Below are 18,548 nucleotides of genomic sequence, written 5' to 3'. Positions count from 1 at the left end.
CAGTATGGCACAACTTGTGCAAAATTAATAACTTTAGTTAGAAAATTAATAAAATTTGCCATACTCTTCCCGCTTCAGGCATGACAAAAGGGCCTGATGTAATCATGCCAATTTTATTCACGTTGTGCACCAAGCTCAACTGCACCTGGAGCTTGGAGTTTTTTATCATAAAATGTACGTCTCTGGAATGTGTACTTCAAAAGATAGGAAAAGAAACAAAAATGGAGCCTTTTATGCTTTCACAGTGTATCAGTTGTGATCATATATTATATACAGGGTGGTCCAGATTATTATGCAGATCCAGATTGCCTGGATGACTTTGATTTATGCGGGGACGATTCCAGTTCGGCACAAAGACAATTCTTCATGTCGTCAGTTCGCACACTTCTCGATGGTCCGGGATTTTTTTGGATGATTTTCTATATAATACACTTAATAAGCTATAGCGTAATAAAAATTGCATAATTAGATCTGGACCACCCTATACTGTATGTAGGACTTTGGCGTTCAATAAAAATGTTAGCACATCCCAAAAATTAGCCTGTAGATGGAGCTAATCAATAACTGTGCATGTTCAAATATTCACAAAAAACATTTGCATGTGATATATGTCCCAAAACTGAAACACTTGCTCTCTCCCTCGCACAGGGCCAGTATTGAGTCAATACACATACATTTTTAAAATTAAATTCCTGTTTCCTGTATATCGGGACAGTTTCCAAACTGACACATAGTCGTTCATACAGCAATGGTTCAATATGACACAAATAACACAAAGCTCAGGTATACAAAGTTTAAAAAAAGAAGTCCTTTTTTTAAGAATCTTCATAGTAGGACACACATCTATGAAATGTACAAAAAATAACTCAATTTTTTAAATCATCTGCTACTAATTTTCTTTCTCTGTTCAATACTGGTCCTTCACAGTTTTGGAGGCAATGGAATTTGAAATTTGAACACAAAATTCAAATAAAGTTGTCACACATAACTTAAGATATAAAGAAAGCAACTGAAAGGCATTGTCAGTATTACCTACCTGTTATAGCTTTCACAAATGACACTGACTGTAAAATAAAAATAAAAGTTCATTGGGTATTTAAAGATAAGGACAGTGAGATTGTGACGCAAAAAAAAAACTTGTCTTAATGTACCACAAGATCTGGGAACACTTCAGAATAAGTTGTGCCATAAAGACCCTCACCATAAGTATGCTCACAGCCCCCCATCACCACTGGGCTTCCTTAAGTTTCAATCACAGGATGGCAAGTGCCATCTGCTGCAGGACTTCAGGCTTAACACTTTTAAAAATTCAGGATATGGAAACTGCTATTGCATTTGACTTTTTGAAAGCCTCTTAGTAATAACTAATAGTTTGATTTATATGTCACCTTATTATACTTTTACATGCAACTCAAGGTGATTTCCACAGAGTAATCAACAAAAACAAAGATATATCATAGTTACTTGGATATTATCATTGATTAATATTACAATCATTTTTAAAAAATGAAGTATACTAAATAGAAAATCAAGCAGAGTGTCGTTAAACAAAATTTAAACCCTAAAGAACAAAACAAATCTTCACACTTATCAGACACAGGGTCATATTGTTCTCTAATTAAAAGCCTTATGTCTACTATGCATAACTTGCCACTGCGTACTTCATTTTGCTTGGGGTTAACTCAGTGTCTGTTATTCTCTCACAACTTCCCTTTCTATCTTTTTGTATGCAAATTAAGTTTTTTGTTTTTTTAACTTACCATTTGCTGTATTAAGAAGAGAGCACTAGAAGGAAATACAAAATTGACTTGTTAAAATGGAACTGGCGACAGAGCAGTGACATTTGTACAGTGTTAAGGATCAATGGCACCATACAGAGGATACCTGTGGCACGCCACTTACTCATGCAGGGCCAAGTTTGAGGTACCAAACAGTCTGGCAGCATGTCATTGGAGTACGGAGGAACCTAATCCATGGGTGAGACATGTCCATCATAGCAGGGTACCTGAGGTCCAAGCATTATGAGGCAGAAACTCTAACCACTAAGCCACGATGCATCCTCCATGATAACTGGATGGATGTTTTTCCATTCTCAAAACAACCTAATCCAATTCAGGACAGAATGAGGCTGGAACATACCCCAGAAGCACTGGGTGCAGGACAAGAAGTGAAACTGGGTGGGGTGGCAGTTCATTGTTGGGCCCATTCACACACACCCACACGGTGCTAATTTAGAGGTGACAATTAGCTTAACAGACACATCCTCAGCAGGTGGGTGTACCTGGAGAAAGTCATGAAAGTTCATAGAAACTCTTCATATACAATGACTGGGCAGGAAGTCGAACCCAGGACTCAGGTGCTGTGAGATAGCCATTCTGAAAGTGTGCCAAAACCCAGTTAATTTAGGGTTGTGTTTGCCAGAGCACTGCTAACAAGGTAAAAGGGCACCAGTTCATTGCTGGGCCAATTTTGAATTACTATTTGACCAAACACAGTTCTTTGGGAAGGGGTCAGAAAAACCCCAGATAGACAAGGGGAGAATTTGGATATTCCACACACAGACAGTGAGAGACTTGTAATTTCCTTTTTTATTTTTTCCTCAGTCTTGGCACAAGATTTGAATCCAGTACACTATAGCTGTGAGACCCCAGCTCTAACCACTGTGTCAGTAAAGTAAGACACGAGACAGAATTCATAAACAGTGGTGCCAAAAAAGAAATGCTAAATCAGTGAGGCCCGGCAAAAGAAAATTGGATACAGGCTACTCATGTACTGAAAAGAATAAAAAAGAGGGGAAGAAGCACCACATTTCAATGCATAAGAGTCAAAGGGAAGTGGTTAACATTGTCTTTAATTTTTTCAGCATGATTATATTTCTTCTTGCTTTTTACCTTAAATTTGGCTACTCCTATGCACTATCCCAGAGTACAAAAATGCCAATGTATCCATGATACTTACTGTGTACTGAAGAGGAACAGAGCTGCAAATAAAGAATAAAGAGAAAAAAAGATTATTGAGATGAGAAGAAAGACTATTTTAATTTTTGTTTTTTTATAACTATTCCGAAGATACTTTTTCCATTCTTGTTTCAAGAGACAATGGTGACTTTCCAGAAAAGGGGGAACACACTCTGCACAGGACACCCCATCTGGGGACATGCTTTTGCACAGATCCACATACACTTATAACAAGCAAATGTATAACTCCTGATTCAAGTAATTCAATTGCAGAGATACTGCATATATATTTTCCAGTGTAAGGAAATAATCAAATTAATTAAAATGCCTAATGGAAATGAGAAAAGGCTGGAAAAATGTATAGATGTCACACAGAGGATCACACACAGGTCTTTAGTGCCGTGGGTCTCTAACTATTGCATCACAATATGTCATAGTTGTCTTTATTATTAATTAGCTCTCTGTGACAGGTAAGTAGCTATTTCAAAATTGCAGAGGAATAAACAGCATTGATTTCTTAAATGAATAAATACTTATTCCACTTTATAATGCATATTGATATAGTTACAGAGATGTTGCAATTAAATTGAAATAATAAATATACTGTTATTTTTATAAAAATCATCTGCGGTAAAGCTCTGCGGTGGGCTGGCGCCCTTCCTGGGGTTTGTTTCCTGCCTTGTGCCCTGTGCTGGCTGGAATTGGCTCCAGCAGACCCCCATGACCCTGTAGTTAGGATATAGCGGGTTGGATAATGGATGGGTGGATGCAGTAAAGCAACATCAACTGTCGTCACCTTGGATGATGTGAGCAAACAACACAGAGCAGCATTTGAGAAAAGCAATCTGTTCTTAAATCAATGCTTACAGTTTTCAGTACCTATCCTTATTATTTGCTTATGGTCATAGCAAAGCAGACACAAATAAGAAGTTGTAGACTTTTAAAAGAGAATGGAAAATTATTGGGAATCGGAGGTATTCTTGGGATGAAGGTGATATCATGTTTTGCATGGCCTGTCAGTATTTAAGCCTCTATTATGTATCTTGAGAAGAGCTATATATTTTCAATGAATGGTTTTAAATGGTTTTTTCACTGTTGTTGGCTTTAAGAACCCCACATCAGACACTTTCTTCTGGAATTGGAAGATGTTGGATTTAAATGAGTTCTCTTTCTAGCAGTAGCAAAACATACTGACTTTATTCTGCAGAACACAAATATCTTGATCCAACAGGGTGTACTCTCAACAAAACTGTTAAGCTGTTATAATCTGTGAGTTCTTCCCCGGGGCAGTATCGAGATGATGCGTGTACTACTTGTTAAATAGGATTAACTTTAATTTAACCCTAAACCTTCATGACAATCTGTATGTATGAATCCTTGATTTGAGATTAAAAAATGTAAGAAAAAAATTTATTGCATAACAAAGAAGCCACCTTCGAGCCCCCCTATCTCTACTAGACTGGAGGCAGAAAGCCGTTCTTAGCTTTATTTATATGGATGTTATTATGTTCCATAGTGTTTTGTTCTACCTAAACACCTTTACTGCTCCTTCCAGTCATCCATGGGCCATGAAGTTTTAAATAAAGGCAGGAATGAGACTTATTTCTATATTAGAAATACTGAACCAGAATCTGAAGGATGGCCGCCTGGACATTATAACATCCCAGAATAAAACTGCGAAAATATAAAACCCTATCAATTACAAATGACATCCATGTAAATTAATATCCATCCATACTTTTTCCTCCCTGTAATGGGAGCTGAAGCGTATTCTTCTTTATCAATGCCATTAAATGCTAACATCATCAGCACAAATTCAAATCAGTCAACATGATGTAAGGTATTAAATTCTTACTTGTTTGATCCTGAGCAGAGAACAAGTCCTGCAAAAGAGAAAGGTTAAAGATATTACAAAATACTTCATCATTTATTTTTCAGCTGTCTTGTTTTTTATTTAAAAGTCTGAAAGTTAATAGCTATTGAAGACACTCCAAGTTATATTAGGATGATATTTAGGGATTAAATATGCGCACAACTTAATACTAAAAGTGTGAAAAGCGGCGTTGAACAAGCCTGAGTACATAGTAGAAGACGGGAATGTGCACCAGACCTGCTCTTTTAAGCTACACATGGTATGTCTATCATCTACCATCATTCTGCCAAATAACATATGGTTTGGTTGACTTAGGGTTTCCAGATATCCCATGGTACAAATAGCTATTTTATAATACACAAAACAGATTGAAAATGGCTGCACTGTCATCCATACATTCATCACAGTATTTTGGAAGACTGAGTTGTATCCTGATAGTGGATGGGGAAGCAGTCTATCACAAAAGTGCACACTACATGCACACTTTTACTTCTACTCTGCCAATAAGGAGCTGCCTAAGGTAAACTTTTTTAACATTTGGTGCCTTCCCTTGGCTGATATTAAGTTCTGATGAGTTGAGACAACATTTTTGAAATCCTTTGTAAATTTTGACTAGCTGGAAATTTAATTCAGAAATCCTCTATCAACTATATAATAAAATGCCAAGGTCTTTGTGTCATCTGAATGGTCAGTTTGGCGTTGGTGATGTGATCGAAAGAGGAACTTGAGCGTGAGACCCACAAGGATGAGAAAAGGCGTAGGAGGCATGCTGAGAGTCACCTTCAGAGACAAAGTATAAACAGGACGTGAGCAAGGCACCTCGAAATGACCGAGTCTGACAAGAACGTGCTCAAGAGTGGGAGCTCCCACCATGAGAAATTCAGACACATGAGGATAACAAGTAAAGGCGTTGAAGGTGCACATGTGTCAAATAAATTAAAAAATATTTGGTATTACTTGTCTTTGACAGGTAATTTGACTAGTACGGTATATTTTTCCATATTCAGAAAAATAGTTTATGGAATGCTATTTGAACATTAGGATGGTGCAGTGGTTGGTTAAGCAGCGTCATTGCTGTGGTGTTTTGGGTTCAAGCCCTCTTCCTGCTCAACTGTGTGGAGTTTATCTGTTCTCCTGTGTCTGTATAAGCTTTCTTGCCACATCTGCTAACACCCTTTAGGCTAACTGGTGACACTGAAATGGACCCAGTGAGCCTGAGTATGTGCCTTGTCTGTCATAATATATAAGTACTATGAAGACGGGCAATGTGAGAGAGTACACCACAGTAATATGTTTGTATGTCTATTCTGTGTGATATTTATGTTATAGCAGTACAATAACAATAATATCTCATAATCGGATGAACAACTGAAGCAAATAACACAAGGTCCACATACTTTTGGTTGAAATGGATTGTTTTGCACTCTAAACAGAAACCCTCATTTGACAACAATCTTTATCTTCCAAGAGGTAATAAAGACATATCTGTGTCGGAGATCTGTAGACATTCATTGTGTGACACGACCCACCTTGCCCTTTCAATGCTCTGTTATCCAGCAAAACCCATGCCCAGGTATGCTCTAATAGGAAAGCCATCATGCAGGGTGATGCACACTAAGCCTTCAGATGATAAAACCAATATCTCCTCCATTTTCCAGATATGCACTTGATATACAGTACTCCCATGCAGTCACAGAAATCAAATTCTAAGACTGATTTTTGCCCCTGTATCCTAGGGGACCTGAATTTAGTGTAATGATCACTTTGACAGATTTCTCTCATACAGAGTAATCTAATATTTTTTGTCAGTGTTTTTGTCTTTTCCCTGTGTCACTGACCATTTTGTCATTTTTGTTGAATGTTTACTTTTGTTTTCTGGGTAACTAGGCCTAATTTATGTTCTTGAAATTTAAACATGCATGGGAATACTTGGTGACAAGTGAAAAATTGTTGGTAAAAATTTAATAAAAAAAAAAAAAAGCCTGTGGCTATGGTACATATAGCTGAATAGGCTCATTCTCAGGCAGGTGACTTTGCCCCAGTGTCTTTGTGAATATACTAAATAGAATTGCTATGATTTATAGGCTTTGTTTTGTTAGTTCACTTTATTAAAATAACTTGTCACTCAGCATTTTCTGTTGGCTTAGAGATTGACTAACCAGGCCACATTCTTTGAGACTTAGACAGGTTAGGTAAAGTTTTCAATTTTTGTTTCCTTTTACATTGTGCTATTTGCCCCCAACACTGACCTTGTTCCATTATCTAATCTGTGTTATAAAAGCTGCCACTATCTGGCTGATCTGCTCTTTGGCCTCTTTCTCTAAGACTTTCTGCCACTGTCGTCATCTCTAAAATGGCTGAAGCTCCCAGTAAGGGAGCCAGGGAAACCCAGGCAACAATGGTATTAATGTGTACCCTCATAAATCAATGTGGAGAACTTCTCTGCCAAAATTCAATTCATAAGGAGATTCCTCTGAGTATTCACTGCCTATGGAGTCTAAAGGTTTTTCCCCCATGATTTCTTTTTAAAATATATTTTGTATTCCAAAAATGTTTGAATTAGCTGAAATGTCCTATAGCAAATGAGTTTAAGTGAATATCTGTGTGACTTGTAATGGACTGACATCCCTCCTGGGATCCTGTCTTGTGCTGGACTGGTCTTAGATCCCTGTGACCCTGAATTTGAAACAGGGAAATGCTTGATGGACAGAGAGAATTTATGTAAACAAAAAATAAAAATTTGAGTTCAGTATTAGGATCTCTTTGGACTGGAAGCATTTGTCATTATTCTTATTCTGCCTTTTCATTATGGGGTTGTGATGATCCTGTCAACACCGAACACAGGGCATAGCCAACCTTGGAGATGCAAGAACATGCCATTCCTACCCCTACTCATTCACACACCTTTACAAAGTGACCTTGGATTTGTATGGTCTTGGGTTGCAAGACAGAGCGAGAACACCAATTAAAAAAGACTTATGGACACAGACAGAATTTGCAAATTTGTAACCAAGTTGAGACTTGAACCCAGACCCATAAATCTATCAAGCAGCAGTAGCAAGCATTGCATCATCATGCCACATATTTTTAGTTTTGAAAATAAAAGGTTGCCATTGCAATGGCATTCTTTTTACAATGTGATCGATTTTTTACCAGGATGTTTAGCATGATTTGCAAAAAAAATAGATAAATTCCTGCAAACCTGTTGACCAGAATCAAGTTTTTGATCTGACACACTTCAGTGGTGTGCCATGTCTTGGTATATAAAATGTGATTGGGAAGAGTGTGGGAATTAAAAATCAGCCATTTACCTTCACCCCGTCTGCTTTTAAGTTTGCTTCTAAAATCATTAGAAACTACACAGAAAGACACTCAAAATTCCACGTTTGAAGACCAGAAAATGGTCATTCATTCATTATGTAAGTATATGAAAAATCCTCGAAGCTTGGCAGAAACATCTCTGTCATCCATTACATTTCTCTGGTGAGCTCATTTTAAGTAGAAGAACATGGAATGTCCATACAGGCTCTGCTTGAAATCTGATTGGTTGAATGTAAAAGGTGGCCCTTCAACCATAGCGAGGATATCGAACAACAGAAACCCACAGACATCCCGTCAACTGCTTTGAACTGTTCAGTTTTTACCTCTGCTGTGTTCTGAACTTGGATTGGACTACTTTTGATTACCAAAGTTGCTTTCAAGAGTCAAGTAAAGGAATAAATTGTGTGGTTTTTTTTCTTTGTTTTTTCTGGACTGATTATGAAGTAAACTTTTTTGTATCTGTTAGGTTATTTGTTTGTTTAATTACTGTGTCTCTGTAATGTTCTGCTTTTCAAAACAGACAAACTTACCTGAGGAAAAGGCCAACACCATCAAGGTGTAGAGAGCCAAGTTGCTGGGTCCCATGGTCATATGGCTTCTTGGTGCTCGGTCATCTAAGTGTTTCTGTGGGTAAAATAAAGAAAGGAGCAAGTTCAAAAGCAGCCTTGTAATAAAACTTAAAACGTGAATTTGTAGCAATCCTTTATTCACACACCTTCTGCCTTAAGTTGCAACCTTGTGTTTAAAGCATTATAATTGGAACAAATGTACAAAAATGATTATGGACTTGGCGTAAAATATTTAAATCATATATAAGAACACATTTCTAAAAATGTCTTTTACGTCAGTTTATTTATATTGCGCATTTAAGTAATGCTGTAGCTTAAGCTGTAGCCAAAGTGTTTAAAATATACAATAAACTTAAATAAATAGAACAAAATGCAATACAAAGAGCAGCAAATTGAAAACACACAAAGTCACCGGAAAGCCAGAGAATAGAAGTGAGTCTTCAGTCTAGATTTAAACAGTTCAAGTGACCCCTGAGGTAAACAATTCCACAGATGAGGTGCAGCAGCTGCAAAAGTCCTTTCCCCCTTAGTTTTGCACTTAGTATGAGGGACTACAAGAGAAACTGACCAATAAATCTAACCTCTCTGGATGGCTAGTGTATAACACACAAGTCAGATAAATGTAGTGATTTAAAAATCGGCAGCAGAATTTTAAAATCAATTTGAAAACTAACAGGCTGCCAGTGTAAAGAGGCTAAAATTGGAGATACAGAGGCAAACTTTTTTACCCTAACCAAAAAATGAGCAGCAGCATTCTGAACCAACCACAATCTGCATATCAGGAATTTGCTGATCACAGAATACAAGTTACAGTAATCAAGCCAAGAAAAGGTATTAGCATGAGTAACTTTTTCAAGATCCCTAGGAGATAAAAAAAAGGCTTAACCTTGGCTGAAAGATGAAGCTGAAAAAAACAACGCTTGACTGCAGAATTAATGCTTCTCAAAAGAGAAATTACTGTCAAAAATAACTTCAAGATTCTGAACTTGAGGTTTACAAAAGTCCAAGAATTTCAAAACCAGTTTGTCTTCTACTACTTAAGGATTAAGACTGCAAAGCATCTGGTAGCATTTGCAGCTTGGCTTGTCCTGACATACAGTATGCTTACTCTGGTTTTGTATCAATGGATTTCATAACTGAGTTGGCTTTGGTTGTCCACAAAATCTTTAAAGAGACAGAAGGTCAACATTACTACTGGCTTATTCTTTTCCAGGGCTCAAAGCAGGAGTCAATCTGGATGGGGCACACTCGTGGTCAGACAGAGCAGCTTTGCTTACACTGGAGTGCATGGAGAATAGCCCAAAAAGACACAGAAAATTCCACGCAGACTGTGATCAAGCCTGAAATTGAGCAGAGATCCTTAGAGCTGTGAGGCACGAGCATTGACTGCTTTGCTACCGTTGTACTGTTATTTTTTGATTTTGTTAAGATAAGGATAACCTTATCAAGAAGGCTGCTTGGCATGACATCTGGACAGAGGAAGGAGTAAAAGGAAACCTGGTGGTGGAATAGGGATGTACAGGAGAGTATACAGAGGAAGAGGATGGTGAAGAAGAAGTGGGATAGTCAGAGAGATGCAGAAAGTAGACGAGTGCAAGGAGATAAGGCGCAAGGTAAAGAGAGAGGTGGTGAAGGCTAAAGAAAAGGCATGTCATGAGTTGTATTAGAGGTTGGACACTAAGGAGGGAGAAAAGGACCTGTACTGATTGGCTAGACAGAGGGACCAAGCTGGGAAAGATGTGCAGAAGGTTAGGGTGATAAAGGATAAAGAGGGAAACGTACTCACAAGCGAGGAGAGTGTATTGAGAAGATGGAAAGAGTACTTTGAGAGGGTGATGAATGAAGAGAATGAGAAATAGAGAAGGTTGGATGATGTGGATTTAGTGAATCAGGAAGTGCAACTGATTTGCAAGGAGGAAGTAAGGACAGCTATGAAGAGGAAGAAAAATGGAAAGGCCGTTGGTCCAGATTACATACCTGTGGAAGCATGGAGGTGTTTAGGAGAGAGTTTTTAACCAGATTGTTTAATGGAATCTTGGAAAATGAAAGGATGCCTGAGGAGTGGAGAAGAAGTGTACTGGTGCCGATATTTAAGAATAAGGAGGATGTGCAGGTCTGTAGTAACTACGGGGGGGATAAAATTGATGAACCACAGCGTGAAGTTATGGGAAAGAGTAGTGGAAGCTCTGTTAAGAAGGGAGGTGATGATTATTGAGCAGCAGTATGGTTTCATGCCAAGAAAGAGCACCACAGATGCCATGTTTGGTCTGAGGATGTTAAGGCAGAAGTATAGAGAAGGCCAGAAGGAGTTACATTTCGCCTTTGTGAACCTGGATAAAGCATATGACAGGGTGCCTCGAGAGGAGTTGTGGTGTTGTATGGAGAAGTCGGGAGTGGCAGAGAAGTTCATAAGAGTTGTACAGGATATGTATGAGGGAAGTGTGACAGTGGTGAAGTCTGCATTCAAGGTGGAGGTGGGATTAAAAAATACATCAGGGATCGGCTCTGAGTCTTTTCTTATTTGTAATGGTGATGGACAGGTTCACAGACTAGATTAGACAGGAGTCCATGTGGACTATGATGTTTGCTGATGACATTGTGATCTGTAGTGATAGTAGGGAGCAGGTTGTGTAGACCCTGGAGAGGTGGAGTGATGCTCTAGAGAGGGGAGGAATGAAGGTCAGTAGGAACAAGACAGAATACATGTGTGTAAATGAGAGGGAGGCCAGTGGAATGGTGAGGATGCAGGGAGTAGAGTTGGCGAAGGTTAATGAGTTTAAATACTTGGGATCAACAGTACAGAGTAAGGGGTTTGTGGAAGAGAAGTGAAAAAGAAAGTGCAGGCAGGGTGGAATGGGTGGAGAAGTGTGACAGACAGGTATCAGCAAGAATGAAAGGGAAGGTCTATAGGATTGTAGTGAGACCAGCTATGTTATATTTGTTGGAGAAGGTGGCACTGACCAGAAAGCAGAAGACAGAGCTGGAGGTGGCTGGAGTTAAAGATGCTAAGATTTGCATTTGGTGTGACGAGGATGGATAGGATTAAAAATGAGTACATTAGAGGGTCAGCACAGGTTGGATGGTTGGGAGACAAAATCAGAGAGGTGAGATTGTGTGGGTTTGGACATGCCGAAAGAAGAACAAGTTAAGATAAGGATAACCTCACTTTTTAAAAATAACAAAAACAGTATGTCAAGAAATAGTGGAAATAGGAATGAACAACTTGTTAATGTTATGAATACAAATTAATCAATATACAGGCATTTGGTATATTGGTTACCCATGCTGCCTCATGGATTCTGGGTTTGTATTCACCACTTGGTTGCCGTCTATGTGGAATTTGTATATTCGACCCGTATCCAGGTGGGTTTTCCCTGTATTATGGTTTGCCTCCAATATTCCTAGGACATGCTGGTCAAGTCTCTTGGACGTACCAAACTGACCTAGTATGCGAGTTATTACTGAGCCTTGTAATGGACGAGTATCCTGACTAGGACTGGTTCCTACCCTACACTCAGTGCTGCATGAGACACCATTTGGGCCCCCAGCACCCCTGAACGGGACAAAACCTGCGTGAGGAAGTTTTCTTGTAGATATGGTGCAAGCGAGTGTCTGTGTTTATCAGGCTTTGTTGTACCAGCTATTATGCAGACATGATGAATGCAGAAGTACCGGACTGATGAGCTGTCATAGCACTGAGGAACTACTGACACTCCTATTGTGCAATGTTGTCTTGCTGGTAAGGACGCCTGTGGCAAAGCGAGTGACGGGAAGGGCTGCTAAGGGGGACATAAGTTGAAGCTGGCTTTGCAATTCACATGCAAAGTGACAAAAACACATAAGGATGACATAAGTAAAAGTAGGTCACCATGCAAGGGTGGAGACATGTCACATTCTGTACAGGTGCCTCACAGTATTCAATTTTGTTTTCAGAAAGATCAATTGAAAGTAAGAAAGCAGCCAGCTTTATGAGCCTTTTAATATTAATTCCACTTTTGCTGCATACTTTTTGTACTTTGAAAAAGACATTTGTGTAAAATGTGCCCAGTGTAATTTAGTCATTATGCCTTTACATTCTTTGTTTGTATTCAGCTCTGCTTTCTTTCATCTGTGTTTATTACTCTGTCTTTTTATGTCCTTTTTGTATTGCTTATACTTTTGATACTTTAAAATGTTTTCAGTCCCTCAATCCATCATCAGTGTAGTCTTAGTGCACTTCAGGACTGTGGGGGCAGCAGTCTGTCCTGGCAAATGGCAACCCGGGATGAGATGCCAGTTCATTTCAGGATAAATTCACACACATCAACCCACGCACAATGAGCAACAAGCCAGATTGACCCCGGCTCATTGTTATTTTAAAAATGGGATCAGACAAATTCAGAAAATGGATGAATGTATGAGGTACAGTTAGAGACCAAGCACAATCACTTCTAAAGTGATGTCTCTTTTTGATATCACACAAGTAGCTGGCAGCACAGATAGTTTTTTTGGTCTACTTTTTCCTTCACTCCGCCTTTCTCCTTACCCGTGATATGTGTAAGGCAGTACAGTAGCTGGCGCTGAAGATGATGCCAAGAATAACACAAAGTTGTATTTAACTGGTTTAATATATCCTGGTTATCTTACGTATCAGACGTATTTGTGATCAACCACACTTCATGATTTCCACATTCCTCTACACCTCCATCGGTGAAGATATGCAGGCATCACTTGTAAATTAAATTGCTTCCTCAAACTCTTCCTTTCAAATGTGAAATCTGAACTGAGAAGATTAAACTAAGGAAACTTTATAAACATACTTGGCCTGGATCATGGCCAGTAACAGTCAATGCGGCGTGCGTCTAATGAAGCAATTGTTAAACAAGATGTAAACAATATGTTTGGAAAATACTATCAAATAAATGTAATATTCATTTGGAATACTTTTTTGAAAATAACTACATTTGTTAATTAAAAAAAAAAAAAAAAGCTTCTATACAGTCAAGTATATTTATTACCTAGAATGTAAAACAAGCCATTTAGAAGATTCATTTTAATTTTATCAACATTTTAAATCTAGGTTTAAAATTAAAAACATGGAAATATTAAAAATGTACAGTAGAAATGATCAACAGTGTTAACTGTGGTTAAGGTATTCTAAGCAGATGAACCTGCGCCCGTGCACTTACCCTGTTCTCTGCTGTCCCTTTGGAGATTGGTGAAGAGAGGACAGGTGTAGGTGGCCAAGTGTGAAATATGGAGCTGTGCGGGTGCAGGTGGGGTTTTGAGCTACTCGGTGAGGCTTTGTGGGCGGAGCAACACCATGACACCTGAGCAGGCGTCTGCTGTCAGTCTGGCTGACTTCAGGTGGGCGGCACTCTCATCACTATGCTTAGTTACACAACATTTCTCATAATTACCTCGTCTAATTGCTTGGTCTTTTGAAAAGTCTAAAATGGATTAACATTCGTAAATGTACCCTTAGCTTTGAAATGTTGCCTTTTTTTCTGGACAGGATTTTACCATTTGCCTGGTCATAATTTATATACTATATTTTATTTCACAGCACTCATGAACTTTCATGGAATTCTGATTAAATGACCCTGGATTGTAAGAGAAGTAGTCACCCATCCGTCTTCATTTTCCTAACCTGCTTATCCAGTGGTGTGTTTTGTTTCAAGAAGACACATTTTATCTTCCATTTACATTCATTTTCTTAGCTGATTCTCATATCCAAAGTGCCTCCCAACAAAGCTGTTTCTATATATCTATAACGGGTGCATTCGGGCTGATACAGGAGGCTGGCGGAAGCAGACGCTCTGTTCTTTATAGTCCACAACTCTAGGGGGCTACGCTGTCTCCATGTCAAGTGCACTAAAGGAGAACCTGCCACCCTGTGCCATTCATCCATTTTATCTGCACCCATATAATCTAGTTCAGTGTTTCGGTGACCCATCCTGAATGGGGAGCCAGTTAAATGTACTGCATACTTCCTTATACTGGGCAATTTAATGAACTCACACAGTTTGGGTATTGTGGGCAAGGGGAGAGCAAGTGACTGGGCCCAGTGTCCTATAGATGAGATTACCACAGCACTAAAGCAGTGTGCTGCCCTCAATTCTCTACATCTACAAATACTAAAAAAATAAAAGACTGGCTTAAGAGTACACCAGATAATTTTAAAGAAATGAAACATTCTGATTTTATTTTTTTGTTTTTAGTCAGATTTAGAACTACTGATGTAGGACTTCGCTCCTAGTGTTTGTGTGTGTGTGTGTGTGTGTGTGTGTGTGTTGGTGTTCACCCTGATACAGACTGGCAAGTAATTCAGGGTTTGTTCCTGCCTTGCACCCAATGCTTGCTGGGACAGACTCCAGCTACCCCGTGACCCTGCTTAGGATAAGCAGATTTAGAAAATGGATGGATGGAGGAACCAGTGCCTACTGTGCCCTTGCAGTAATAGAGTTAAGCTCAGATTGGGTGCCAGTCCAGTGAAAGGCACACTTAGACTGGGGTCCTCTAGTCTGAGCCTGGAGGGTCTCAGTGACTGCAGCTTCTTCAATAAAAACAAAACTATTCCTCAAGCAGCACTTTCGAGCTTCATTTTCTTTACCCGCCTTGTTAAAATTCCCAGACCTTCTCATAGTCTCAAACACTCCTTCCCTGTTTTTATTTGCTTCATGTTTTCTTAACCAGCTGCCAATTAACAACAAGATGGAGATGACAAAGGAGCCAACAGCTCACCATCAGACCTGCTCATATTTGGGTGTTCATCGTGGATTATATGTTTTAGCACAATATCTGTAAAGAAATGGAAGAGAAAAAGTGAAGGATTGAGTTGCTAATCTGCTAAGGGCCACACATCATTGGGAGGTAAGAAAAACCGTGGCCATGCAGTTACCCGTTTAGTGGTTCATTTCTATTTACTGTTGGTGGTATTACGTTTAATTGTATTTTATTCCATTTATTTTTATTTTATGCTTCTTGCATATTCTATGTAAAGCACTTTGGCTACAGCATTGCTGATGTTGTTTTAAATGTGTTCCATAAATAAATTGACATCGACATTAATCAAATTCGGTTTTCAAAATGGCTTTCAATTTAAAAAAAACAAAAAAACAAAACTGGTTTGACACAAAATACAGTCACTCAATTAAGATATTTTAACATTCTGGGCACACCACCACCCTTGCCTTTGTCTCCCAAGATGGCAGGTTGCCGTACCCTCTTAACTGGAGTAAGAAGGCTTAGCCACGTCAGGTCCTTACATCCACCTCCGGTCGAATGGTGACTGAAAACTGTGCTTGCTAAGTGAAGGTGGCCAGAGAAACCACCTCGAATGGTGACTGAAAACTGTGCTTGCTACGTGAAGGTGGCCAGAGAAACCACCTCGAATGGTGACTGAAAATTGTGCTTGCTAAGTGAAGGTGGCCAGAGAAACCACCAGAGAACAGTCAGGGCTGTTCTGTTGGTATTTAGCTACCTATCCCTCGCCCCACTGTGGCTCGTCACCATTTTCATTATCCTGTACATTTCCCCCATTTGACCCCATAGCTGACGTCTGACTCTACCTCACCTAAACACCTAGGACCCCTTCCGAAACCCTCCCAAATCCTGACCATTCATGTCTTTTGGATCTTTCGGGTCTGACCATCTAGCAACATGATCAAAGCGTCTTCTCGTAACTTTCTGTTTTTGTGTGCCAAGTCTGGTGCCCTCTGTCTCACTAAAAGGTCCTTCCAGTGTCATGACAGTACCTCCCATCTGATGAGTTTCACTGTTTCTCTGTTTGGGGATAGGAAAAAAAAAATAAAGCAACAGATCAGAAAATTAAAGGAAAGTAATTACTATGGAGATAAGCTCTGTAGGCACATGCAGATTCAATTCAGGTGGGCTTGGTTTACGGTCAGCAGATCCTGATGGAGAACAAAAGGCTATTATTGCATTAACATTCCACTGTCTGCTTGCCAAATGTGAACAGTTTCTTAAATTCTGTTTATGATTTCAGCCATGAGACACCTATTAACTCATGAAGGGGGTCGCACTTTCAGTTTCATTTCCTTTGCTTAAGGAGTTGATCCTTAAGGCTTGACAGGTTCAGCCAGTTTAATAACCACTTTAATTGGAAATTTTTCTTTTTTCAAGTACAATACTAAAAATACAATTCTGAAATATTTGTAATAACTGGTTTATAGGCCTCGCCCTCAATTGCAGCAAGTTATCTGAGCTCTCTTCCGAGTCTTTTGTAGACATGCAAGCCATTATTTTCAATGGCTAATTGTCACAGAAACATCCAAAAGAATTGTTTGTTTGATTTGGTTGCTTGGGAAAACAAGGAGCTGCTGTTGTTTATGAGGGGTGGTGTGCCTTTAATTGTAGTGTTGCCCAGTCCTCGTCCTGTGTTGCCCAATAAGGGTGCCAAAGGCTAGCATGAATGTCATTGTCGCTTGGAGACAAAATGCATCTTGGTTGCACATATTTCAGAAGCTCATTAAAATGAAGACACACGTTTGCAGGAGACCCCAGATGGGAGAGCAGGTGCCCACACACACAGCTTGGTTAGCATTCACACTAAGTCAGCGTAAAGTCACAAATCTGACTAATGGGCAGGGACAGTGAGAGGACACGGGAATAACCTAATTAGTGCCACACAGTTGACAACCTGAACCCAAGTAATGAAGCTGTCGGGCACCGGCGCTAACCAGTGCTGCTCCACTGTGTGCCTACCTAGTCCTAACAATAGTGTTCTGTGTGCCAACCTGTTATGTTACTGAGACAGCACCCACGGAGGTAATAGTTGGGCGCCATTACTGGTGTACTTGCTGAGCTCAACTACAGTTCCTATAAAAAAAAAAAAAGTATTACCTACCCCTTGATGTGTTTTCACATTTTATTTCGATACAACATTGACTCACAGTGGACTTAATTTGGCTTTTATGACACTGGTCATCCGAAAAAGTCAAAAGTTAATGTCATAGTGAAACCAAACCTCTGCAAAGTGGTCTAAATTAATTACAAATCTAAAACACAACAGCATCGATCTCTCTTTTAAAGTGATACCCCCGAATCATCACTGGTGCTGCCAAATGGTTTTAGACATCACAGAATGAATTCAGTGGGGTTCCAGTTGATGTCATCTGTTATGTCCAACTTGTGGTGAAATAACCCTGCGCTCTTCAACAGTGATGTGCACAGACTTGTGGGGGGCAGCGGCTCACAATGGAGAGAAGGGGCACGTTATGAGACAGGATTTTGTACCTTTTATCTGTGGACACAAATCACTGCCTCCCTTTACTTCTGTGCTTTTGATTTCACTGGATGCATTGTCGTGGGCGTTGGCAAAATGTTATAAGTGATGGCAACACTCACCTACAGGCAAAGTAGAGCAGTGGCACTAGAAATTGAAAAAAAACAAGAAAAGGTCAATCGTCTGTTTTGGGGGAACCTTTTTCCTATCGGGGGCCATTTCATTTTGAGATAACATCCTTCAAGGGCCGTACTAAATCACTGAACCCGCTTCACGCAAACTGATCCTGCTTCTGTTTGGTGAGGCGTCTGATGTCAGATGGCATTGGTGATGATGCTGCTCGCCGCTGGTTTTCCAGGTTTTTGTCAGTCAGTCTTGACTGGAGTCGAGTTTTTGAAAGAGCCAGTAGGTTGTCCCAAACAGAGAAACTCGACATTCAGTACCTACTTTTCTTTTCTTGACTGACGCCATGATGTGTCAGTGTTGTGTTCACTCTGACTGTGACACAGACTGGCATACAGCTGAATATGCCACCCAGACATTCCCCTGCTACTATTTTATTATTTTATTTTATTTCAGGCAAAAATTGTCATCTACATATG

At 39.5% G+C, this 18,548-nt stretch overlaps 1 protein-coding gene across 1 annotated transcript in view; it reads right to left on the bottom strand.

The window, feature by feature from the left end:
* The window catches only part of LOC120542657, a 61,169-nt gene extending 47,131 nt beyond the window's left edge, over nt 1–14,038 (bottom strand). The window contains exons 1-6 of the mRNA XM_039775258.1: nt 13,889–14,038; nt 8,682–8,775; nt 4,813–4,840; nt 2,959–2,980; nt 1,761–1,785; nt 1,037–1,064 (exon numbers count right to left, since the gene is read on the bottom strand). Of these exons, the coding sequence (XP_039631192.1) occupies nt 1,037–1,064; nt 1,761–1,785; nt 2,959–2,980; nt 4,813–4,840; nt 8,682–8,742 (164 nt within the window). The 5' untranslated portion in view covers nt 8,743–8,775; nt 13,889–14,038. The remainder of the gene's footprint in view (nt 1–1,036; nt 1,065–1,760; nt 1,786–2,958; nt 2,981–4,812; nt 4,841–8,681; nt 8,776–13,888) is intronic.
* Nucleotides 14,039–18,548: the final 4,510 nt, after the last annotated feature.

The sequence above is a fragment of the Polypterus senegalus genome, chromosome 13 (genome assembly GCF_016835505.1).
Source record: "Polypterus senegalus isolate Bchr_013 chromosome 13, ASM1683550v1, whole genome shotgun sequence".
NCBI classification, from domain to species: Eukaryota; Metazoa; Chordata; class Cladistia; order Polypteriformes; family Polypteridae; genus Polypterus; species Polypterus senegalus.
Note: the sequence above shows the minus strand (reverse complement) of the source record. Positions and strands in the feature narration are given on the sequence as shown.